Consider the following 26,066-nt stretch of genomic DNA (forward strand, 5'->3'; position numbering starts at 1 on the left):
TAGATAAGTGATATAAATTATATGTTATGGTATAAATAATTATGTGAGTAAATGAAAAGTGAGACAAGATAAGTATTTACTTATAGAATAATATGAGATTATATGAACATATAGTATAACTTTATGAGGAAGACTTAAGTGTTATATGATTTAGGTATGGAAATGATCTATGTGTAAGTGAATTACGTGATTATGTGACTATGTGTGAAATGGAGTAAACTATGTAATTATAAGGTATGTGAAAATAGGTATAAGATAAGCCACGTGAATATGAATTAGGTGAAATTAAGTGGTGAGAATGAAATGACAGAAATCTATAAAAGAATATGTTATGAGAAGATATAAGAACAAGTTATAAGCTATGTGATTTTTATGAATATGTTCTACGTGCAAGTGATCTACGTGTATATGTGAATTATATGGAAATGAACTATGTGACTATGTGTGATCTTATGAAAATGCGATAATGAACTATGTGAAAGAACTATGAGACTATGTGTATATGTGAACGTGTTAAAACATAAATATTAGTGCCCATATTATGTGTCACGAGAGCTAGAGGTATAGTTGACATGCTAAGAGTCGAGGGTCTACGCGGTCTTTCGGACATATATGTATACTTTGAACATTTATGAGGTCCTTTGAGACACACTTGGTCCTTGGCATATGTATATGATTCTTAAGAAATTTCTATGTGCTCCTTATGGACATTTTATATGGCACTACGTGCAATTCTATGCGACACTTCGGTGCAATTCAACGTGGCAGTTCGGTGCATTTATACGAGCTGTGGTGACAACATAGTGCACAACCTCATTGTACTCACATATTTTTAGTTATCACATATGTACATGGGATAATAAAGAGATAATAATAAACATACTCATGTGATGTATATGTTTTTGTAATATGAATTGTATTACATGATGTATATAATGATGTAGGTATTGATTGGTCAATGTATGATATGACATGATGTGTATGAGTATTAGGGACAAGACCACAAGATTAAGGAATGGATGATAATAATATTGATAACAATAAAGAAGTGAATCATGATAATGATAATATATATTATATGTATGCAATTGTTATATGAATTATTATGTAATTTTGTATGATGTAATATGATAGAGTGTTCATGCATTGTTAGGAATTAGAGTTTCTATTATTCTTTTATATGTCTCACTAAGTCATCGACTTAGCATGTGAGTGTTTCACACGTAGGTTACGAAAAGCGAGAAGAGAAACGAATAAGAGCAAGACATGTCAGATTCTCCTTTTCACGGATCAAATTAGAAGGGAAATGATTAGTATGTATTTTGTTTAATGTATATAGTTGGCATGTAATTAAGAGATTTGAATAGTTTACGCTCTGATATGTTTTGTAATTAATTTATTTTAATAAATCTGAAATTCTTCATTCTTTTGTAAAAGTGATTGTTTGAAAAGTTAATGTGATACCTCGGACTCAGATCCGGGTCGGATACAGATTGGATGTTACAATTCCCATGAAAAAGAAAACAAATGAAAGCCCATAATCAACAGCTAAAACAACTAAAAGGAAAAGCTAGCCAAAAGAAGAAACCTAATAAGAACAAAATCCCCATAAATCGAAATCCGGTCAAAATAAGTAATTAGACAAGGTTCTGCAGAGCTTACAGAAACAGTTGATCTTGTCAATCGTATCAGCAGCAAGAGTAGAAAAAAAGGAACAAATTCGAAAATGATTTGATTAACAGAAAGGGCTTTATCTCTTTTTATTTATATATTTACCAGTGGAAGGAGACAGGATCGAAGAAGAAGAAAGCTTAGGGAAAAGGATTCTGTGTCCCACCAATAATGTTTCGATTTTCGACCACTTTCCTAACCATCACCGGTCTATCGAGTTGTTTATTCGAGTTTTCTTACTCCTATGAGGAAAAGACAATCATACCCCCCAATTTTTTTGGTTCACGAAAATAAATAAACAGGCTAAACTAATCAGATGGTGACCCAACTATTAGCTGCTATCAATTTAATCATCAATTTAGAAAAACTTTTATTTCATTCCCTCGCTAAATCTACATTTAATTTGGTGCGTCAAGTTAAATAAGATAATTTTAGCCGATGAGTGTTGCCATAAGTAGTTGAGTTTCAGGAATTTGAGCTTGTAAGGTTAATTAGAATCCTACCACTGTCACTCTTAGTGGACAATCTGTAAATTCTTATGTAAATCTCAATTGGGTCTCAGGTATGCCTTGGACCTGAATTGAGGGAGCCACCTCTGACCTAAACTTTTGATCAGCGGGGATATATCATTAATTTTATTCTTAAAAGTTAAATCCTAGCCTTCTCATGTTAATTTATTTTATTTTCAATCATGTAACAAATCTATTACTTTGATGTAGCAGTCGTGCATTTGAGGTTTACTCAAGAGGAACCTTTTTTGAAATTTTAAGGGGGAATTTTATCTTTCCTTCATTTTTGTGGTTAAATTGATAGTTCTCTAGAGGTTGAGTGATCGTATGAGTAAATTATCCAAACAAATAAATAGAATCATAGTGTTGTAAGATAAGGTGGGGTTAGATTATGATAATGCGGCACATATGTCCCAATCCGTATGATTATGAATCCATAGTCTCCTAAGCTAATAGAGTAGCGATTGGTCTAGCCCAGTGAGTCTTGTCGAGTCTCAATCCGTATTGATTCTTTCTAAACGAGCGATTGGTCTAGCCCACTAAGCTAATAGATAAACAATAAGATACACAAAACATACAAGAAATAAAGAAGAAAGTATAAACTATATCCAATGTCATTTAATTATGAATTCAACAATATAGTTAATTAATTTATTATTTATTTAGTAATTTGGGTCGAAAATCTTACATCATTGTGATATGAGATCAGTTTCATTTGTGTGTAAAGAATCAATTGGGCTGCATTTTATGTGTAAAGAAATTAATACAATAATAAATGTTGGCGGTCCAAAGAGTCGTGCAGAAATTAATAATACAAGTATGAAACCAGAAGCTCTGGCCATTGTGTCGACGAAACAATAATTCTCACTTGGAGACCTTTGATCCCTTGAGTTTGTTTCTGGTTCATCGAGCGTTGAATATTGTATGTTATTATTATTATTCACTTTTTATTTGTGGTTTGAATATTATTGGTTTGTTTCTTTTTGGGTTTATTTTGGACATGATTTGAGTTTCGTTGGATTAATAAGTTTAAAAACAGATAGATTTCAATGATCCAGTCAACATCTTTTAGAAGACGAGTGGGATTATATTGAGTATTTAATTTAGAATTCACCTCAAATAATGTTATCTAGAAGATGAAACAGAATTTAACTAGAACAACAAGACTTAAATATTTATTTTTATCTTTGTTATCCGGAAGATTAAAGTAGAATTCAACCATATTTAATTTGATTATTTGATTATTATATTTAGGAATTAGTTATTTTTATTTATTAATAACTCTCGATAGGATTTTTAGTTTGATTATTTTATGTTTATTATTATATTTTATTTACTTAAAACTTTCGGGTTATAAATATCCCTTTGATTCAATAGCGGAAAGATAGATTGGAATTTATTTATTTTTTAGTTAATTATTGAAGTTCTGCTTTTCTTTCGTATCCGCTTTTCTTTCATTATTTTCTTGCTACAATGCTAAGCATGATCTAATACATGCTTAGCTAAACTTCCACTTCGTTAATTAAAGGCTTTTGCTAAACTCAATACTGATCGTGAGAATTGAGTCTTGGTTTTCGTATCTTCATATTGTTTTATTTGATTCTTTGAAACTTGAGAGTGATAACCGACCATTTATTTAAAAGTTACTACATCTTCAACTCAAAAAGTGCACGTTGATTTGAATAATATTTTTGCTTAAAGTTTGGAAGTCAGATCGGTTGGTCGTAATTCGACTTTCTATGAACAAACTTAGCGGCAATTTGCTAAGGGGAATCATAATCGAGTTTGATTCTATGTGAGATGCTACAACTTTAGATGGGGTTCTCCATAACTCAAAAAGTTATTTTGGATGTAGTAGTGATAGACGTGGTTAGACCAACAATGACCAAATTTTGGAGATATACTTGAAAATTTCGGTTAATCAAAGAGAATAGTTAGCTACAAGGGTTAGGTCATGTTGACTGTAACCGACGTAAATCACAAATGAAAAATTTTATTTCGATGATCGATCGAATTGAGTCTAAGAAAATCCTAAGACTATACCATCTCTATTGAACTTTTTTACTTTATTTACTTTCTTGTCATTTTTATTTATTATTTATTATTATTATTTTCACTATTTTTAAATCCCATTTTTACCTTTGTAGATAAAACCCATTGATCAAAATAAGCAAACTGTTGAGACTTCTTTAGTCCACGTGGATCGATCTTTGTTTCTCTATACTATCTTTATTATTTATTTGGGATTAAATATTTATTTGACAATTTCAACACTTATCATCAAGTTTACGTCCAACTTCCTCCCAACATTAATTAGCTACTAAAATCATGACATGAATAGTACATTTGTCTTTAAAATCATACTATATAGGTATCCAAACATATAAAAATATATTTATTCGATTTATCCCTGAATTTATGAAACATTTACCAAACTAATCCATCAATAATCAATTTGATACATGAAAAATAATTTTGTTACAGTTAATCCCCCTTCCGACTGATGAATTCCATTCTACCTTAAGATTCTTGTGATTATGGAGGATTTAGCCACAAGAGTTGAGTCTTTATTTTTAAGAAGAGTAATAGTCTTTTTTTTATTCTTATGGGCTTTTGGCTTAATCTTATAACTTGATAATTAATTCTGCTAATACATAACATATTAATATTTTTTCATTAAGATAAGGTGATTATAAAGTAGTATCAGTTATAAATACTCTCAATCATTTGACAATGAACGCTCAATCACCTTGCTGTAGCCGCTAGTGCTCGAACCCATGACCTCTAGGAACAACAACAATTCATTTAACCACCGAGGTAATTTTGTTTGGCAAAAAGGATCTCCTGATACTCTTCTTTCGAGACATGAACGGCAATACATCAATCATGTTGTTTGCACTTCTTCTAACTGGATGAAAGTTTATCTCCTATGTACGTTCGAGCATCGATCTTATAGTATCGACCATGGAAATATTGTATGAATGATTCAGAACTTTGTTTAACAACCATACAACCTCTAAATTAAGCCTCCATGCATGTTTTAGAGCATCATGAATCACTCACAATTCTGCGTTTAACATCAAACAACTGAGTTTGTTACTTTTAAATATCGTTAAGATAATCTCTTTATTCTTATAGGTGAAGAAATTGAAATTGATGAATTTACATAAATTCTGGGCTAAAACGATAAAAAAAATTCTTTAACTACCAAACTAATAACCATATACAAATTTCGAGTTAAAATATTATTTAATCATTAAACAATAATTTTTATAATTTTGAAACTCAAATTCATATAAGAGTGAGTAAACAATCAGGGTTGGTAGTAGGTAAATCCATCGGTATCTAATTCTCCATGAAAGCTTGAATATAAAACATCCAAGGTCACAGTAAAAAGGAGAGGGATAGTTATCTATATTCAAAACTAAAAATTGCTAAAGCCTAACTCGGTTCATAACTCACTAACCCGAAGATCCAGAACAAAAAATGTTACCAAGGGTACATTCATAATTTACAAAAGGAGGGATCGAAGCTTTCATGAACAGATAACATCGTCTTCTTCATCTTCCATGATACTCTCCAGTGAAGGCCTCCAACAACACTCCACTTTATCTGATCTAGCTTTCTCCATTTCAGCCAAAAGTTCCCCTAACCTATACCCGCGATTACTGTTGTTCTTCAGCTTCAGTAACAACAACTCGAGCTCCTCTTTTGTAAGCACAATCTTCACCTTCATGCTGCCTTTCCCCCCTTCGTTTTGTTCCTCAGCAGCTTCACGAATCTCTTCTATTTCTTCTTCTTCAACCTCCTGCCTTGATCTGAATGTCTTCCCCATACAGTTCCCCATGTTTTTTTTTTCTTTTTCAGCTACAAAAACTTGTGAAATGGGAACGGAATGAGGGCATATTTATAAACGAAATTAGATACACTAAATCTTTTGTGTAATCAACACTGATTTTCTCCTCACGGGACTTGATTTTTCCACACAGTAAGTGACAAACTTAGCAGTCAACTTCATATAAACTAATTACAGCCAGGTTTTTTTTATTAAGACTATGAGTTAAATAAGCTTTTAAAGGTTTTTTTTTATAGTAGTTGGGTATTAAAAAAACACTTGGCCCTCCATGATCGACCACTGCATCATAATATTTATACATATTGTCGGCATCTGTGTGGTGCATGAAGAAATGGCAGAATTTACGTAGACAATGTTCAACTAGTTCTGATCTTTTGTTTATCTTAATGCAAACTGATACTGACAATTAGCACTATTATTAACCGTTAAAAATCTTGATTTGAAAACACTAGTCTATGCCTCGTTAAGCATCTTCTTCATCCATTGGGTGGAAGGTTAGAAAATCAAAAGTTACCAAAAGTATGCACTACGCGTTTATCTATAAAGAGAGGCCAAAAACAATATGTTTAAAGCATTGATGATTTAATAAATCAATCTCCTTGGACTTGTTCAACGTCGTTTAATTAGGGTTTTTTTTCTGTCAAACCATGTGATCAGCAAGCATATCTCTACTGCATGGTGTGGACATGGATTTTATGCTCCGAAATTCAGTATTATTTTCAGAAGAAAATTCCTGATAAATTGTGTGGATCGACCATTTTGCTTCAACTAAATTGTGTTGTACAAACAGCCAGCCAACACTATTAATAAACCTTTGACACTGCTGCTGATTGAGACATGGTTGGAGGAGTTCCCACTCTTTATGATGTTATCGTGACAGAATATCGACGTTGAATATATTTATATTATTTGTTATATGTAAGTACCGATCAAATTAGAAATTTTCCATTAGAATTCAAAATTGATGAAGAAAGAGTATAATTTTACCGTTTTATTTATATCTATAAATTAAATATATTGAACATAAACATGTTTAAATCCGAATTCTTATTACACTATAATATCAATTGCGTTAATCAAACTAAAATTTAATGGACATTTTTTTTTATAATTTTTAAAAAATATATATATATATTTTACCACAATGTTTCGCAATCAAGGAGCGTCAAAGAAGAGAAGAATCGAAGATTATTAGTCGACAGTCTCCAAAGATTAGGTAGTGGGAAGTGACTGGTTCCAGATTATTTCAATGTTTACTGTGGAAACACATTAACTTTTTTTTTTCATTTCATCGAGGACATAAATGCAACCTAACAATTTGTCTCCTTGAACTTTATTTTTGAAAATAATTTTTTATTTATCGAAACTCATATCAACAAACGTCGTATCAATAACAGACTAAGTAATTATAGTTGAGATTATCGAAAATAAATATAATAATGATAGTTTAGATATACCTATAAAAAAACTATTAACAAGTAAAGCAACGACGTACAAAAATTGCACACACCAACGACTCCGAGCATCAAACATTGAAGAGAAAAACTTGAAAAAAAACCAAAAACGGAAAAAGAGATCTCCCCTTCACAACAATCACATCCGACACTTAGATGCGATAACTAACGAACCGTCTTGTACAATGGAACAGAGGAACCAGGGAAAGCAACAACTATGTATTCAGGGAAAATAAAAACCTTGAAGAAGACCAATTAAAAACCTACACTGAGAGTTCAAAAACATCGGTAGTCATGATACCCTTTACTAGAAAAAAGACCAAGAGTATTATTATAGCAAATACAAACAAAATGACATGGAGTGATCAGAGAAGACTACCACCATAAAGGAAGAGTTTTTGAAAACTACTCGAGAGAAATTATAACTTCCGCATAGCAAAAAGTGGGTTGAGGATAGGAAGGAAAACTATTTTTTTCTTTTTCACTTAAACTTTGTTTTGTTGACGAATTTGCATATTTTATTTGAATGCAACTATATGATCTCATGCTTACCAAACACCATCTGAATTTCTATTAGCCTTGTGAAACTACTGGACACTCGAGAGAATTTCGTTTGATTATTCTGAACCTGTCATAAACTTTCTGTTGTATTATTGTTACTAAACTTGGTGGATCATCAACCTCCTCTCCCACTGTGGGTTTTTTTTTTTTCGAATAGAACAAACAGTTTAATTAATCAATCAAATAGGATATATAGAAGTTTATTTAGGGATGTATGATATCTGTAATAATGACTTGAAACTCGTCACATCGTTGAGATGACGGATTCTAATAAAAATATTTTTTATCGAATTTTTTTATCTCTATATGATAAAATTTAATAAAAAATTATATTTTATTAAAATTCATCATCTCGACGTGATAAGTTTAAATAAAAAATATTTTTATTGAAACCCATTAACTCAACATGACAAGTCTCTTGAAAATTGTAACAAACGTCATAAATCCCAAAATAAACTTTTATCTGTCATATTTTTCGAAATAATTTACCCTTATCCATGTTGGAAAAAAAAACCCTCCCACTGGTTTCTCACACCCCATATTGTCTAGTGTAAAAAAAGGCCAGTGAAATAGGGACAGGCCCATTTTAAATTGTCAAAACTCCGATTTTATTTTTTTCATCCTCGTCCCTGTGTTATGCACAATCATTATTTTGTTTCTTTTCCTTTTTCCTGTTTGTCTCGTGACTAACATGATACACGCACAAAAATCTTAACTGAAAAAGGAATATGGCTACCACCTTGATTTGACTAGTTGAATATAAAACCTATGGCTTTCGTCATAATTAAAAAAAATTAATCATTTGAACTGGAAATCAAAGACTACACATGAAGGGTGGGTCCGCCTGCCTACTTTGTTTGAACTCAAAAGGACTTGAACCGTTTACTTGGGCCCCAGTATGAGAACAAGCACAGGTGGTTGGACGTTGGCATGTTTTAACTTGGATAAAACCTACTAAGATATGCATAAAGTATGCTCGAAGCATCTTAATAGGGTACATATATATTGTCAAACATAGCATAGCTTCAGCTAATAGGGAAACATAGTGAATACAACGTCATCAAAGACACAACTGCGTATGGTTCATGATATTAGAGATAGTAGTCTAAGTTAAAACTCAGCAAGCGTAGTAACATCCACTGAAAAAGCCTTAAACTACACACGCCGGCGCTTGTTATTAAGGTTCTCAAACATCTGTTTGACATCCGCTGCTGTGATGGCCTTTGAAGGATCTACCGAGCCCTAAAGGATAGAAAAACAAAAGTTTTAAACATAAATCTCAGGGACAGCAGCTATGCTTCTGAAGGTATATAAATGAAGAATCTGACGATGAAGGAACATGAAAAAATGCACAGCTTGGAATATATTCAGCACAGGTTAGAAACTAAAAAGGTGCGCGATCACGGTCAAGAAAAACAATAAACCACTAAGCAAAATATAGACGATCAATGCCATACCAGGAAGGACCGGAACTCATCTTTGAAGTCTGCAATGCCATTCAGAATTTCCATTTTTTCCACATGACCGAGATTGTTAAAGAAATTCAATTCAGCACCCTCCCTTTGCTGCAACTTTTCATCCCTCTTTTGCTTAGCATTTTTTTCATACTCTGCTATTGAATCCTCCTTGTCAAGTAGGTAACTGATATGTTTTTGCTTGTACATGTCCAAGCACTTATCACATCTGCAGAGGGCATCTCTCCAATTCTTAGAAAGAAAAAGGGGTTTACTTTCGGAATCAAGTGATGCAGCCATCCAATCTACTACAAGAACACAAGTAGGAATTGAACTGGCAATACTTCCAGAGAGACTTGAGCTAGCATTGCTCTCAGAGCCTTCTCCGACAATGGACTTCTTCTCATCAGATGCAGCTTCATCATTAGCGCCGGCAACCAAATGATCCTTTTGGACAGCATCAGAGCACGAATCATTGTCAAGTTTCCCATCTTCATCTTTAGAAAGGATGTCTTCCACCACAACTTTATTTTTGTTAGCAGCAACAGGCTGTCTCCCAGCTGCCCATATGGTTTTAGGATACAGAGTCAGAAATGAACAAACCACTGAACATGCCTTGCATATGAAATCCTCATATAGTGGCTCCCCTTCCTCATCTCTAGGAATCTGTCATACAAATATTTTCAGATCATAATCTGTTCCCAATACCAATAACTCAAAAGAATAGTGCAAGTGCTGCTAAATAGCAGTCATTTTTTCACTTCCTATTATGCAATATATAAGGTCAAGTTAGCTATTTACATTGCTCAACTTCAATTAAACCAATCATGTAAAAAATTCCCCATTGAAAAGTCCTTCAAACAAATAAATTGTCATTAAAATCAATATGTTTACTGAATTATTCCATGTTTACAAATGATTAGAGCCATATGCATCTTTAAAGATAAAATTTCAGGCCAGAGCAGTGTCAGTGGCATCATGCTTAATATGAATTGAACCCTAAATGAGGCAGCTGCAGAATTCACAAAAAGTTGATCACGAGCAGCCTACTGCACATTTCATAATTTTAACAGTGGTAAACAATAATATGGGCTAGCTGAATAGGTCATATCTAGATTTGCCAATAATTTTAACAGTGAAACCAAAGTATAATGCAATTTTATAGGATATTTAGGCAAAAACTAGTGAAGAAAAAACCATGATACAGGAATGGAGTACATGAACTGAGATGCAGCCTACCAACCTCATTGGGAGAGCTGAGACTGATATGCTCCTCGTGAAACCAGTCCTCGCACATACAGCACTGTATCATTTCTACTTGTTCCTCGAGATCTGGATCTGGATAGGGGCGATTGCAGGTGCAGTATAGACCTTTAAAGTTGTGATTATATGAATTCTCTGTATTCTCTACATCCTTATTTGGGGAAAGCTTGCATGAGAACTCTCCAAATTTTGAGTTTCCACAATCACATCTAAAATTTCTCTTGGTCCACAGCTCCAAAACCTTGAATGTGTTGCAAAAACGGAAATCCCTTACATTCATGTAAGCAGATAGAAATGATAGAATTGAATATTTATACGAAGAAAAACAAGTAAAATAAGAACTTTTCTTCGAAAAGCTTGACCAATTGGAGACGAATAATATTTCGAGCATAACATACAAAACTAAGTCCAACACTCAAATAAGCTAGTGCATTTCTTTTATTTTTTGATAATAGCATAAATAACTTATGTTTAATACTCAAGTAAGCATGCAGAAATTCAAATCAACATATGAAATGATAAGAATGAAAACCTTGCAGTTGCATGCCACATGTTTTAACCTATATAGAATTGTTAAATCAATTTCTGAGTTCTTCCATTATAGAACATGTTGAAACTCAATAATCTATGATGATCCAAAAAACCAGGAAATTGGACAGATGATAAAAATATGGCCTGAAATCACTACCAAAGAGCAGAGTTAGATACCAGAAACAGTGAGCAGTGTGAAAGTTTAATGCAGTTAACGCTGATCCAGCAGCAAAGAGGTCAGTATTATACCAATTTAGAAGGACAAAATAAAGAAAAAGCCACATCAGTTGGAAATAATATGGACATAGGAATCAACTACCATTTTGTTGTCATATTGACTACTACATGACCCACAAAGTGCAAACCATAACACTCAAGTCATGATCCGCATAAAGCAAAAACAATACACAAGCTTCCACTTCAATAAATCATAATTTCAGTCACATCTTAAGAATTGAACCAATAGCAAAAATTACAGCTTAGCATTAAGAATGAGAGATAAAATTGCATGAGTGGACGTCCAATGCATTAAAAAATGGTGCAAAGGAAATTACCTCATGGCCATCATGGCATGACAAGCAGCAAGCTGTGCAAATTCCAGCATTCCCCTCAGGGGTGCATGTCAGGCAAGAGAAAATTGCCTGTCTCTTCATGTAACCTTTAGAATATGTACACTCGTCTCCCTCATCTCCACCCAAAACCAAATCTGCCTCCTTCAGATTAAACAATAATAAGTTGCATATTACCCAACAGCATATATAGCTGAAGGAAGCACAACATCACCAATAAAAACAACCAATAGCTAGTTAGCTATTCTTATACTCTAGATATATTTGCATCTATCACTTTTTCAGTATAAATTTAGGATAGAAGATGTGCATTTGACTGATATCATAGTACAAGTTAGATGCATTCCAAGCCAGCATAGAATAAACGGCACTTGAATTCCTGGAATTTTCTCAAAACTTAAGCAACGTTCACAATAATATATGTTTTAACCAAAATTTATACTACCTAAAACTTAAATAAACTTGTGTTTATCATTTGTAGTCAATGAATAAAAGGAGAAAAATATTTCCATGTCCATAAGCGAGAAGAAACAGAAAAGCCCCAACTAAATTCTACAGTTCCTGCAAAACAAAACCCTAAACCGATATAGAGGGTAGGGAGAGCTTTTACCAACTCTTCTTCTTCGATGCTCTCAAGATATTCGTTGATTGACACAGTCTGCTCACCATCATCGTCGAGATTGGCAGCCATTTCCCTCAAATCACCGTGACAGTCAGAACCAAAATCTCCGCTCTTCGAAACTGAAATTGGAAATGAACAAAAACAGGGGGAGAAGCAAAAAAAAAAAAGACAAGTATATTTTACTTGTTTGGGGAATCTAGATGTGCCGTGTAACGAGAAACCCTAACATTGAAAAAAAAAAGATACCTTTCCAGCCTCGCAATTAACAGATTTTTACGGGTCAGTGAGGTATAAGATTCCAGTTGTACAAACGCGATAGAGGATCAGAGAAGAAGTAAAAACATTTGAGGATTGTGAATTTAGAGCGGATGAGATAGGGTTTAAATATACCTAGTAAAATAGAGTAGCAAGGGACTGAGTAGCATATGGTCATTTTCCCGCCACAAAGAGCCCTAATAGAATCAAATTACGCGGCCCGTTCCCTCAATTTATTTCTTTCTCATCTATAAACGGCGCTATGTTTCACAATTTGCTAGTGGATAATGTTCCTTTTGGATAGGGCGTTCATAATTTGATTAAAACGAATTAACTGATATAATCTTGATAATTAAATTTTAGTCTATTAATCGATAGATCAATTTTAGGTTCGATCAATTAACAATTAATAATTTTTAGAACTTCTTTTCGAAATCGATTAATCAATTGAATTAATCAAAATTATTAAATATTTAATATATTATATTATTTAGTTTTAAGGGTGTTTAAACTTTGATTTTAACTGAACTAACCGGCCAAATTAACTGAATAACCCGAAAATATTTAATATATAATATATATTATTATTTATATGTTATTTATAAATTTCGGCTACTAGATAAATAACAGATTTTAGTTCGATTTGATTTCTTTTTGAAAAAAAATTGATTTGATTAACTGTTGGAAAAATAACTAATAGATTTTGGGTAATTTGATTCGTATGTTAACCAAATTAACCGATTGAACGCACCTTTTGAATGTAAACAGGCTATCTTTCACAATTTGCAAGGGGAATATTCCCCATTATTCCTTCTCACTGACCCAAAAACTCTATTTAGATGTCTACGGGGAGATTGTTTCTCCGCCCCATTTTCATTGTCCCCTTCTAAACTCCGTTTGACAAAACATGCTTTCCTGTTGAATTTTTTCTCTTCCATTTTCACCCTCTATCCTCCAATTTAAAAGTCACTTTTCCCTTTTATACACGTGGAGGTAGTTTAAGTGTGAGGTCATTTTCATGTTTGAAGAATAGTGAAATTGTTATTTTTTTAGTTTTTTTCATTAAATATAATTTTTTATATAAATTTAAAATATAATTTTTTATATAAATTTAAAATAAATATAAAATAACGTATATTCAAATATTTTTAACGCTTTAAAAATAAGAGACGTCTCTCTTTCAACCTAGTTTTTTTTCAATTGATTTTTGTTTAACTGACGAAGACATCAATCTTATTATTAGTTATTGACCGCCAATGATTATTAGTTATCTTTTTTTATATTATGTCTTTTATCTTTTTTTACTTAAACCTTTTTAATTTTAAATAAGATTATCTGTATTATGACATAATTTCTCTCTGCTCTTGTGTCACATGTTTTCTCTATTTTTATGGCATGATCCTCATGTTTATTGTTATGATTTCACATATCTTTGCGGTTGTTTTAATTATCATACAAAGACCATCACAACATTTATATTCTTATTAATCAGTTGTCACGTATAGTTAGATCTCCTTTTTTGATAATAGGGTCGGAAAATTTTGCACACCGCCAATCATAACCGAGTCATTTGATGGCGGATTGATCTAATGCCATCATATCCTACCAGTTAATTCAGATCACTTCCTAATACTGCAAGTGAAAACAGCCACGCATGCACTTTCTCCGCCATTGGAGAGAGAAACCGTGATCCTCAATTCACCTCTATCGCATTTATAACAAGATTGAAAGATGATTATACACATTAGACGGATATGGTTGAATCGAGTACGACTTCACAATGGCAATGTCTGTGTATAGTGGTAACCATAATGATTAGAAAATAATACGGTTTCAGGTTCTCTTCACCAATAAATTTTCCTTTTCGGCTTAACCCTTAAACAAAGCCTTTATTAACCTAACCCGTAAAGGCTTCGATTATCGAAAACATAGTAGAAAATTTACATCGAACCACTTCTTGAGGGGCCTCTGATGAATGAGTTAAGGGATGGAAACGTCGATTTATATTAAGTTTAGAAGCACTTTCCATGAAACATGACACCCAACATTTGATTAAATACATGGAACATAGCATAAATTCATATAACGATACATCAGAATCAAAACATAGACAGGTTGTTTGATGATACTAGTTTAGAAAAACGTTACCAACTGAGGGCATTCTTCGACTGCTGCAGCTTTGCGTTGTAAGAACTTTCTATGTCCTCTTTGCAAGATTTTAGCAGAGGATGTAAAAATGTTGTTCTGAAAAACTTGACCGACTCTCCGAGGGAGGTTCTATCCCATTCTGCAATCAATCAAAGCCAGTAATATCAGAAATACTGATAATACTAATTGCAAGTGGCATTATCATCAGCCAAGTTCATGTTACAGCAGCACATCCTAATACGTAAGTGATCAATCACATCAGTTTGTGACCCCTTATTGACTCCCGATTTCTGATGCCTGACAATAAAGCTACAGCATGTCTAAATAAGTGCAACTTTTCCCGGTCTTTCATCTTATACTATTTGCAGCGACTAAATAAAAGCATACGGACCTAACCATCATGAGAATAAATAACAATGGAAGAATGAACATACCATTATCAGCATCTTGTCTTAGTCCTTCCCTGTTCAGTTCTTCCAGAAGCTGTCAGGTAAATAAATCACAAGAATTATACGCCAATCTCTCTAAAAAGGAGCAAGAGCTCATACAGTTTACACATGAGGAAATGGAGTATAATTATTTTTCTTGGTTGAAGTCTAAAAAACTATTAAACTTGGATTTGGAAATCTTCAGCACAAAAATCCGACAGATAAATAAAAAAGAGTTGACAGCACAAATACCTGGGATAGGGTTGGCACTGTAGTTGGATCAAACTCATCACAATTGTTTGGGTCAATTGGAACACAAACACGGCCTACAGGAAAAAGAATTAAAAAAACGTTGAACACTGACGACTACTAAAATTCATGCCGGGGTCTGCTCAACCGAAGTTTCTTTGTTACATATCCTGAGAAGAGGAACAGGAAAATATTCCCTATCATGTGGTATTGATATGTATGTATGCTCGCATGCATGTAAAGTGAGCTGACTAGCAAATTACGAAAAGAAATCCAACCACAGCACAAATTCAAGGTGTCTAGCATAAATACAGCTACTGATAATATTTCTGGTTTTGAACGCAGTCACTAAAGTGCTTTAGCATTTAGGCTTAAGTGTCCTGATTCTTAAAACATAATTCCCATCACATTTTTAGGCGCCCCAACTATGGTTTCTGGCTAATCTTCACATTCATAACAACTGATGTTAAACAGATTTTTCACTAACCTGTTTTTGGATGTACACAAAACGGTGCCTTCAGTAAATGGTTCATGTGCTTCGACACCTGACATACAAACAAGCCGTTGTCTATGACAGGTCATGCATATATATGAACTTCTTTCTTCAAAGATGCAATTTATAAGTACAAATTTATGAAGTAGGTGGATGTACTTCTATGATGAACACTGATATGGTTGAAAGAGAATGAACTAATAAAATAAGTAAACAAATAAATAAACAAAACCAAAAGGTGTAATACTGTTGCAGACCTCCATATCAAGCCTAGGGTACGTAAATGAAAAGACAATCTCTTCAACACATCTCCGTATTCCTTGTGTCTGGAAAAGGTGATTCATGCAAAACAATGCAAAAGGTTAAAATACAGCAATTTCCGCCTCTAAAATAAAACATATGACATCCAGGTGATAAACATATTTGAGATAATGTGTTTCTAATGAATTAAAACTTATCCAGGAAAACAATCAAATTGTAATTGATTTTCAGATCAAGGATTTATTACTTGATCCAACTCATTTATTGCTGATATTCTCAGAATGACTTTGATTGTGCATGATAAATAAAAAATGCCATGGACTCACTTCGCTGCAGAAACTTGTTTCTAACATGCAGTGGACTCACCCCCTTTATTGTAAATTCTTTAACATGCCATGGACTCCCTTTAGGATCCATGAAGAATCATTACCGATCTTGAGTCTCAAAAGCTTATGATCTGTTTGACGGCCATAATCAATTTAAGATGGCAGTTATAGCCTTTTAAATATATCAAACTCATCGCAACTCAGTATATTTTAGCATCACTGTTAGAGAAGTTAATCTAGAACATATTAAATCATACAACTGACAAAAGTGAATTAAGTGTTAAATTCACCTATTCAAACAGAGTGGCCCATTCCACTGTTTGTGACAAAAATGTTTAAAAAGAGGTTTCAACTTTCAATTGCCAAGTAGGTGCTTGACACTGATTTTGAGCATACCAATTCATACCTTGTGTTTACCGGATTGCAGGACAGACTTTAGTTGATCCCACCTAACAAGATTTATGTCATCTTTTGACATGGAAGCTCGCTTATTCTCTTGCCACCTCCCCCTAAGTTCAGAAGCAACAGCTGAAAAGATAGAACGCACATACATGAGCAACTGCTAAGGTAAATGCCACAACTAGCCATCAAAGAGACTAAATTTTACATGCGTCGGGAATCATTTCTAGTATCTTCTCATATCTCTCTTCAGAGGAAAGTAAACTTTGATTTGGAAGCATTTTGGCCTCGAAAAAACCCTTCAGAACTTCAGTATAGGATCTCCTGCAAAGTCAGAATATGCCTCAGAGAAGGAGAGTGGAAGTTGAGATTAAGAAACTTAAAAACAAAATACAGTATCACTTACGCCAAGAAAGGATGCAGAACAGGGCCTGGTAAAGATATCTTTCTGTGACTATTTTCATTGCCCTGAAAAGGTACAAAGTTAATGTTTTCTTGGTACTAAGGGGGAAAAAAGGAAAGCCAAATCAAGATGCATTTCACAACACTTGTTAATCACCTTGTACACACGGAAATAATCAGCAATAGCTGCCCTCTGTTCATTAGTCAGCCTGTATAAGTTATGCGAGGAAAATTGATGTCTTAATGTGATAATACAGGTAAAGGTATAGCAGAAATATTGTGAAGATTTCAAGGGTTTACTACATTACCTTCTGGCTTTTCCATCGCAAACCCAGCAGTGCACACCACGCCGACCACTATACACCCAGAGAATGTGATTAAATCCAAAGTCATCTACATTATTTGAACTTCAAAGTTAATTGATGATGTAAGAAAAAGACCTGCACACATCATGTGCACTCAAGAAACCAAATGTGCCTATGTAGTAAGGCAGAATTTTTTAAGGACAGATCAATAACTCAAAATCCCAATTAGAATACTTTTTTATCAGGGCCAGTTTAGTAAGCCGGCAATGGTTTAAAAGTGCATTTAGCAAACCAATGTATTCCAGCTTTTACCTCTGAGTGCAGTATCAATCACTTTAATAGCAATTGTCATTAGAGGCCAGCACTGCAAGCAAACATCTGCTCCTGTGCAGCAAAATCTAACATCATCGTAATCTGTTATATCCTGGAAAAAGGATACAACATAACTCCAACAAATCAAATAACATGGCCGTTACAGTACTGAGATTGAAAAGTAGGCTAAGATGCTCAGTTTTCTAGAAGTCCAGTAGCTTACAATATCAAAAACCAATTCTCTCTCAAACGGAGTGAAAACATTGTCACGGCTTTGAGCATAAGCATGCCTCTTAGCAGGCTGCATTACAGATAATAGATCATTAACAACCAATAAAACAACTGACCTGAATAACTAATAAAAACAAAACCGGCAGCTTTAACTCATAGGTCTCCGAGATACTATTAAAAAATTGCGTAAAGATGAAAGAAATCTTACATCAACGCTATAGACAGGCCCAATATCTATCTTGAATGGACATTTCTCTTTGATGGAATTTTCCAGTTCTATAGCACTGTTGAAAGACTGAAATCGGATATAAATGTCATTTTCTAGCGTGAAAGAAAATTCCCTTCTTCCAAAGTAGGACTTGTCACATGCAGGATGCTTGCCATCTGCAGATACCGAGATCGCGATATATATCACACATGGGGAAAATCCCAAAGCACAACTTCTAGAATAGAAAAGGACTTTGTTACCATTTCCGTAAGACAACCACTTAAACATATCAGCATGAGGAAATAACTTTCCTGCCATAAAATTGGTTTCAGATTTCAATCACAAGTTCTATAATAAAAGAAACACTCCATTATTCAAGCAATAAGATGGGAGTCTATAAGAGAAAAATGAGAATTTTCACCATAGTAGATTCTGAGATAGTTAGAGTCGAATCCATCAGGGACGGCATTTGCTTGCTGAGCCCCATCAATCACCATGTCATCTCTTCCGTTTGCAGCTTCTTCTCTCGTCATCTTTGCTTCAAAATGAGGCTTAATTTTTCGTAGAATAGAAGAATTTGGAAGCAGAGAGTTCACAGGAAGAGAGCAGGATGGCGGGAAGCGAAATGGGGACTAGGGCAAATAAATAAATCCTTTGGCGGGAAATGTTGGGCCTGAAAACTCCGCCCAATAGAAATAACCACAAGCCCTAAGTAAGCAAATTGTTTTGACTTTCACAACGTCCTCACAAAAATCCTTGGACCTATCAGAAACGAGTAAATTACAATAGAAGTACTTCATTATGTTTATACGATCATTTTGATCATCAGATTTTTAAAGATTACAAAATAATTATTAAATTTTTTAAATTAATATAAGATAAAATTATTAAAATTTATATTATTATAATGTTAAAATTATTATTTCATAACAATTTAAAAATTTAATCAGAAAAATAATTTACAGCGTTTAAATTTTAATAATCAAAATAATCAGTGACCTGATCCATAGTTTACCCTTCAGAAACAGCCAAAACCAAAATTCCTGCTCACCAAGGAAAGTACGAATAAAAAATAATAGCCAAAAATGTTTTTTTTTACAAAATATTAAAAAGATGGGAAAATACGCTGTATCAGTATCACTTTACCCTATTTTCTAAAATTAATTATCCCAGGCGATGAGATGAGAAAGGAGCAATCTGGACCTGGCGATGGCGTTTCATTTCGGATCTTTCTAGGACTCCCTGGTAATCTTACCCGAACCCGCTAATCATCAGCGTCTGCTTTTGGACCGGTTTTTCCTCTTCTACCCCTCGGGCTACGGTTTCTGCTAAGGTCAGCTCGATGGTGACCAATAATTTTATCACCATGAACGGGAACGGGTTTAGTAAGATGGAAGAAGAGTTCATCAAGAGGCACCACAAATTCGAGGTTAAAGAAAATCAGTGCAGCTCTTCGCTCGTTAAGCACATCAAAGCTCCTGTTCATCTCGTATGGTTTTTCTCTTTCTTTTTTCCTTTTTGTTAAAGAAAACCAGGCTAATAGAACCGATTGGGGTTTTACTGAGTGCTAGATTCGTACATAGATCTGGGGATGTTTTGGGCTGAATTCTGTAAATTTTGGTTTTAGATGTCTATATTAAATAGCTTAGCTTAATTTTTAGGCGACGTGTTATTGTTGGGATTTTCCCCTCTGATATTTTTTTGTTCATTGCATGTGGATTCAATATACGAGGAGATCGATTTTAAGTGGGGATTTATTAGAATTTCCAATTTTTCACTGAAAATTTAAGCTAGATTAGTGGTTCGTTGAATGTTATGTGATATTAAGCATTTCTGAAGCGATGGGGATTAGAAACAAACCTTGAGCTATGTGAAGTGTGTATTATTTTAGAGTTGCGATGTAGAACATTGACGACTTCCTTTTAGACCGAGTTTAATTTGACATCCCATATCCAACCTATCGACCTACCTAACCCTAAATCTTGTGTAGTTACAAATTAAATTACTTTCAGATTAAGTTTGAGGTTTTAGCTTACTTTCAGATTAATGCATGAGGTTTTTGATCAATCAGGTCTGGTCCTTGGTAAGGAGGTTCGATCAACCACAGAAGTACAAACCATTTGTTAGTAGGTGTGTTGTGCAAGGGGACCTTCGAATTGGAAGCGTTAGAGAAGTCAATGTTAAGTCAGGTTTGCCGGCCACAACTAGCACTGAAAGGTTGGAGTATCTGGACGACGATGAGCATATTTTGAGTATGACGATCGTTGGAGGAGATCACAGGTTGAAGGTACGAGTTTTCTAATTGGTTGAATTAGTTACACACCTCACACATAATTGTAAATGATTTGAACTCCAATAAATTTAAGTTTTTCATCATATGGTCTTGACTGAAATATATGTATTCATCTAAAGTAACTTTTTCCCCTTCTTATTATATGATGTGATAATTTCCTGTAGGATTATGAAATGCATAAATTACTTGAAAATATAACAAGTTTTTGGATATGGTCACTTGCAACTTGCGGGGTGGGGCATTGCCTACGCTAACTTTTTGTAACGAGTCATCTGATAAAGACTGTCTTGAGTATGAATTGTCAAAATCAATTGTTTAAATGGTCAAATTTCATTGAGCATTTTAGAAGAATTGTCGTGTTTGAGATGGAACATAGCCCTGCAAAACTGGAAATCAGAATTGTAAAACAGGGGAATATATATCCCTACAAATTGACTAGTAAAATATCTTTCCGCTGATTTTGACCAGTGGAATGAATGTGCTCTGTAACTGCCCTCTGTCTAGGGCAATTTATATAAGTTATGTTGCCTTTTCATCTATCCAAACTATTATGTTTTCTTGTGCTACTAGCACATTTGACCTGGACCACTTCTTTTTGCGGCTTCCCATAGTTTTCTTTTCTTGGTTTCTTTGCATGTATGTGGAATATTTTTATTTGATACACATACATGAGCAAGCAATGTTGTTTATCATGTAATTGAAGATGTGTGAATTTTCAGTTCTGTAATATGTTGTTCTGCCACCTTTTCATATTTAAATTTATGAGAATTATATTGTTCCAATATTGCATCGACCTCCCTATTTTTCTTGATCATGCAATCCTGTACTTTAGTTATGATCTAATTTGATGAAACTGCAGAACTACTCATCCATTGTTACGGTCCATCCTGAGATCATTGATGGCAGACCAGGAACGTTGGTTATTGAGTCTTTTGTGGTGGATGTACCAGATGGGAACACCAAGGATGAAACAAGCTACTTTGTTGAAGCACTGATCAAGTGCAACCTCAAGTCACTGGCTGATGTTTCAGAGCGTTTGGCTGTTCAGGATCACACTGAGCCGATTGAAAGAATGTGAATAATCGGGGTCCCTCTTATCAGCATTAAGGTGACGAACTCGTATTATTAGAAGCTGAGTAGATAATTCAGGCTACCTTCGGTTTGAGTCAAATTCTATTTCCTTATACTTTATGCATCGTTTTACCAGAACATCATCTTTAGGTGTGTTGTGTTGATAAATGATAATAGCAGACAATTCAGCTCAATCCTCGGCCTAGAACAGATTTACAAAATGAAGAAACAATTCAGAAATTTCTGTGTTTAATAATGGGGTGTTGTATTGTATCTGGATGTAAATATCTGTACGATAGGAATTTGATATTCATACTATTAGTTTTGCATGTATAAACTATTCTGCTTTTGGTGGATATATTATATGTTGGTACATGATCTTATTTACTTATTTCCAAAATAATATGTTACACTCCTTATTTTGTATTAATAATATGTAAAAAATAGGTTTAAGTACACCAATGCTTCCCAAATTATAGGATATTATTTTATTGAGTCTTTTGACTTTTAAAAGTTATAAAATGATCCATTGATTATGAGGAGTTGCTTTGTTAAACCCCTCCTATGAAAAGTAACAAAATGATCACTTGATTATTCAATTCATTATGTTTTAAACTTTTTCTTTTTTGTTAAAAAAATTAACGATTGACTAATTTGGATGTTAACATATTGTCTGAGATATAATTGTCGTTTGAGATTATGAGATCAAATTTTATCATATCTCAGCTAGTATGTTGACGTATAACTCAAACTTTTGTCAAATTTTTAATGGAATAGAACAAATGCGGAATATAATGAAGAGTCGATGTGAACTTTTAATAGTTAAGGGACTTAATAAAGTAATTACTTATAGCCGGATGATCATTTTATAACTTTTAATAGTTAAGGGACTTAATAAAGTAATTTCTTATAGTCGGATGATCGTTTTATAATTTTTAATAATTAAATAACTTAATAAAATAATATCTTATAGTCGAAGATCAATTTGTATACTTTACCCAAAAAGTAATTGAAATTAAAGTTACAAATATATAATTATATCAAAATAAAAATTATATATATAATATTAAAAGTTTAATTGAAACTATACTAATTTTAAAATTAGTCTGTTATTCTTTAATTTCCATATAAATCTAGAAAAAAGGGCTGCGTTATAAAAGAAAATACCATATTATTGATCACCAAAGGACGCCATGTTATTTACAACCGATAATGAACTAGTTTAAACACAGCCAGGCCAGAAAATAAGATTAGATGGCATCACTTTGATTAAATGAAGTGCATGGTACCTTCAAAACTTAATCAAAAACTTGCGAATCCTCTTCACGAACCCTCCCTCGCGCCTATCATCTTCCTCTCCTCGGCGATGATGGCGAAGGGTGTGGTGGTGTTCGTCGTCGTGATCTTGTTCACGTTCTTCGTTATAGTGACGAGGCTTCCTAAAGTACTCTACATGCTCCTTGGACTCGGCGCCGTCGTCGGAAAACCTGCCCCGTCTCGCCTGGATATGGGGACCAAGGCGACGTGACTGATCGGTTTTAAAACCACTTCTTTCGTCGGGCAGTACCATATCGTTGCCATAAGAAATATGGCGCTTGCGCTGGAGCCGCGGGTTCGAAGGCCTGATCTTTCTGTGGAAATGGCAGTCGTGTTTATGACGGAACGGAATCAATGGATGCCTGGGGAAGTGACCGTTTACGGGACGGAAACTGGTCATCGTCAACGGAAAAGAATCCAAGTCGGAGTCGGCTCCCAGGGTTTCATAGAGCTTAATATCAACTGTTTTGGCGGCTTCGGAGCCGGTTTTCTCGCCAGGGAGATCGATGACGTTTGTGATTTTATGGCCGGGTTCGGGTAAATCGGTAACGATTTCTTCATGGTTGACGGTCTGTTCCGGTAGAATAAAGCGGGCTTCTGTGACGGTCAAGAAGAGAAAAGTAACAATGAACAAAACAACGAGTGGAGCCATTTTCGTTAGCGAATTTAACTTTAAGAATTTAGGGTTATTATATAAGGAGGTGGGAGGCGAGGTAATGGCAGAAGCGGGCAATGGGGTTGACCAAACACCTGGTTTTAGCCTTTTTAGGATTGAAGAACAAGGAATGTTTGAAACAGTCCCTCGCCACAAATTAATGTTTTTGACTTTCAACTTCTGTCCGACAATGGTCGCTCAGTTTCATACATTACTATTGAAAACTATATACCGGAGAAATTTCAGGCTTTGTCTTGACTAATTCGGACCAATCCGCGTAGTATATCTAGTTTTGGTGGATGAGTTTCCCGACAAAGGTTTTCTACATACACAATGACTCGAACTTAAGACCTTACTTAAATGATATCAAAGCTTCTTCCCATTAGTTATTGGTTATATACAGGAGAATTAAACAAAGCAATAACTTAACTCATCCAGAGCTTTTATATCAGTAATTAAGTTTTTATTCGTAAACTTATACTATCATATTTCATTTCTGATTTTTTGTTGCACATACATTACATAATGAAACATCTTTAATTATTCTTTTGCTTCCATGGCGATTTTATTTTATATAGTCTGGCTTTTATATGGCCAACATCTTCACCATGCTCAGTAGTACCATGTGCATATAGTCCATCATGATGCCTTGCTTACGCAGACCTGTACACCAACCCAAATAGAAAAAAACAAATAGTAACATAAAAACGAATCATATTAACCTACATTGTTCTTCAACCTAAACATGACCTACGGAATGGCCACGTCCACCGCTGTAGTGCGACTGGTTGGAATAGTAAACTTCGCTACGATACTCGCAAGTTTCGGTTTCGGTCATTCCGTAGGTCATGTTTCCGCCGTTGCCATATGTTTGGTGCTTCATGTACCCCTTTCCGTGGCCTGACAGTTTGCCGCCGTGGAGCGGTGGGCTATGCTGCATTCCATGGTAATTGAACTTCCCATGGCCGTTGGTTCCGTCATGGCCGTAGCCGTAACCAGGGCCGTGGTGCTTTCGGGGGCTGATCTGATGATGACCATGGATTTGAGGTTTCGACATTGCATTTCCGTTTTGAGGCTTGTGGCCGTGGGTGCCATGAGATTTGCCATATCCGTAAGCGGTGTGGGATTCGCTCATTCCGTAGGTGGGGCAGCGGATTTGGGCATGGCGTTCGTGCTCACTGTAAGACATTGAACAGCCATTCTGGCATTGGTTCGACTGGGATCCCCAACCGGAACCGCCTCCATAATATCCTTGGCCCAAGCCTTTCTCGGTGGTTTTGTGGCACTGCAAAGAACCCATTGCTGCAATAATCTCTGGAACTCTCTTAGTTTGATATTGTTTGATGACCAACTTTTGTGGAACAAAGTATATATATATAGGCACGGTGGATGGGAATCTCTCTCTTAGTGGATTACTCATTACTCCTTATTTATTTATTCTTTAGTGGGCATCTAAGCATTTTTCTCTGAAAAGAATCTCATTCTCAATTAATGATATGCTATTGATCGCAAGAGAGAATTGACAATTATGAAATCATGGAGTCACCGGCCCAGGTTCAACCTTGTCATGGTGATCATTGAACCTTGTCATGGAGTCACCGACACTCTTATTACGTGCATTCTTCTGGTGATAAATCAATTGAATATTCCTTTTGGTGGTGTTGTATATTTAATATTCTTTTTTTGGTACAATGGACAAAACCACTACGTTTTGTTTACCATCTTAAAAATTCAATCTCGTGGATATCGGCTTGCAACAAAGCTTGAAGCTCATTTGGTGGTTCTTCAGATCGGTGCGTCCCTTCACTTCTCCTGAAAGCTAGGTTAGCCATTCGATCAGCGCATCGACTCCCCTCCTTCCAGGTATGTCTCACCTCTGTTATCCATCCTTCTTTGTTGTATATTTATTTAATGATATCCTCCAAAGCATCCTTTGTGGCAATTTACTTTTGTAATGTGAGCCTTACTTATCATATATGCCTGTGAAATGTAAACTTTGCAGGTGGAAGCACTCATAGCGCCTGTAAAATCGTGCACTGTTTCATATGTTTATAATCCTTGCTTTTTATTTCATGGTAAATAGCTGATAGAAGTATTTTACTTTTAAAGAAAATTATTTGAACTCACATTTGAGATAATATAAAAATTCTTAACCACTCAATCGATTCGTGGATCTCGATACAATGTTTATTTAGTTATAAATTTGGGTAGTAATATTTTTAT

General features: G+C 34.5%; 4 protein-coding genes across 5 annotated transcripts; 1 reads left to right on the plus strand and 3 right to left on the minus strand.

Annotated features, from left to right (window-relative positions):
• Positions 1-5,562: 5,562 nt before the first annotated feature.
• On the minus strand, positions 5,563-6,050 carry LOC120173276. Its single transcript, XM_039180484.1, has one exon. The coding sequence runs from the start codon at positions 6,025-6,027 to the stop codon at positions 5,716-5,718; it is 312 nt and encodes a 103-aa protein (XP_039036415.1). The 5' UTR covers positions 6,028-6,050; the 3' UTR covers positions 5,563-5,715.
• Positions 6,051-8,991: 2,941 nt separating this feature from the next.
• On the minus strand, positions 8,992-12,950 carry LOC120173274 (putative E3 ubiquitin-protein ligase UBR7). 2 transcript variants are annotated; one of them, XM_039180481.1, is made up of 6 exons: positions 12,737-12,950; positions 12,479-12,609; positions 11,854-12,012; positions 10,749-11,009; positions 9,509-10,171; positions 8,992-9,293 (listed from the first exon to the last, which is right to left on the minus strand). In XM_039180481.1, exons 2-6 carry the CDS (start codon positions 12,557-12,559, stop codon positions 9,207-9,209), a joined length of 1,251 nt encoding a protein of 416 aa, XP_039036412.1. In that variant the 5' UTR covers positions 12,560-12,609; positions 12,737-12,950; the 3' UTR covers positions 8,992-9,206. The 2 variants fall into 2 exon arrangements, with proteins under 2 accessions (XP_039036412.1, XP_039036413.1); XM_039180482.1 differs by lacking the exon at positions 12,737-12,950 and having other exon boundaries at positions 12,479-12,686.
• Positions 12,951-14,771: 1,821 nt separating this feature from the next.
• Positions 14,772-19,135, minus strand: LOC120173273 (DNA primase small subunit-like). The gene is made up of 15 exons (XM_039180480.1): positions 18,929-19,135; positions 18,768-18,818; positions 18,508-18,683; positions 18,292-18,369; positions 18,069-18,180; positions 17,760-17,844; positions 17,609-17,660; positions 17,456-17,517; positions 17,258-17,373; positions 17,057-17,178; positions 16,321-16,389; positions 16,058-16,115; positions 15,574-15,647; positions 15,328-15,376; positions 14,772-15,032 (listed from the first exon to the last, which is right to left on the minus strand). Exons 1-15 carry the CDS (start codon positions 19,038-19,040, stop codon positions 14,890-14,892), a joined length of 1,359 nt encoding a protein of 452 aa, XP_039036411.1. The 5' UTR covers positions 19,041-19,135; the 3' UTR covers positions 14,772-14,889.
• Positions 19,136-19,658: 523 nt separating this feature from the next.
• LOC120173275 (abscisic acid receptor PYL8-like) lies at positions 19,659-21,907 on the plus strand. The gene is made up of 3 exons (XM_039180483.1): positions 19,659-19,996; positions 20,579-20,794; positions 21,660-21,907. Exons 1-3 carry the CDS (start codon positions 19,850-19,852, stop codon positions 21,876-21,878), a joined length of 582 nt encoding a protein of 193 aa, XP_039036414.1. The 5' UTR covers positions 19,659-19,849; the 3' UTR covers positions 21,879-21,907.
• Positions 21,908-26,066: the final 4,159 nt, after the last annotated feature.

The sequence above is a fragment of the Hibiscus syriacus genome, unplaced genomic scaffold, assembly GCF_006381635.1.
Source record: "Hibiscus syriacus cultivar Baekdansim isolate YM2019G1 unplaced genomic scaffold, ASM638163v2 tig00111942_pilon, whole genome shotgun sequence".
Taxonomy (NCBI): Eukaryota; Viridiplantae; Streptophyta; class Magnoliopsida; order Malvales; family Malvaceae; genus Hibiscus; species Hibiscus syriacus.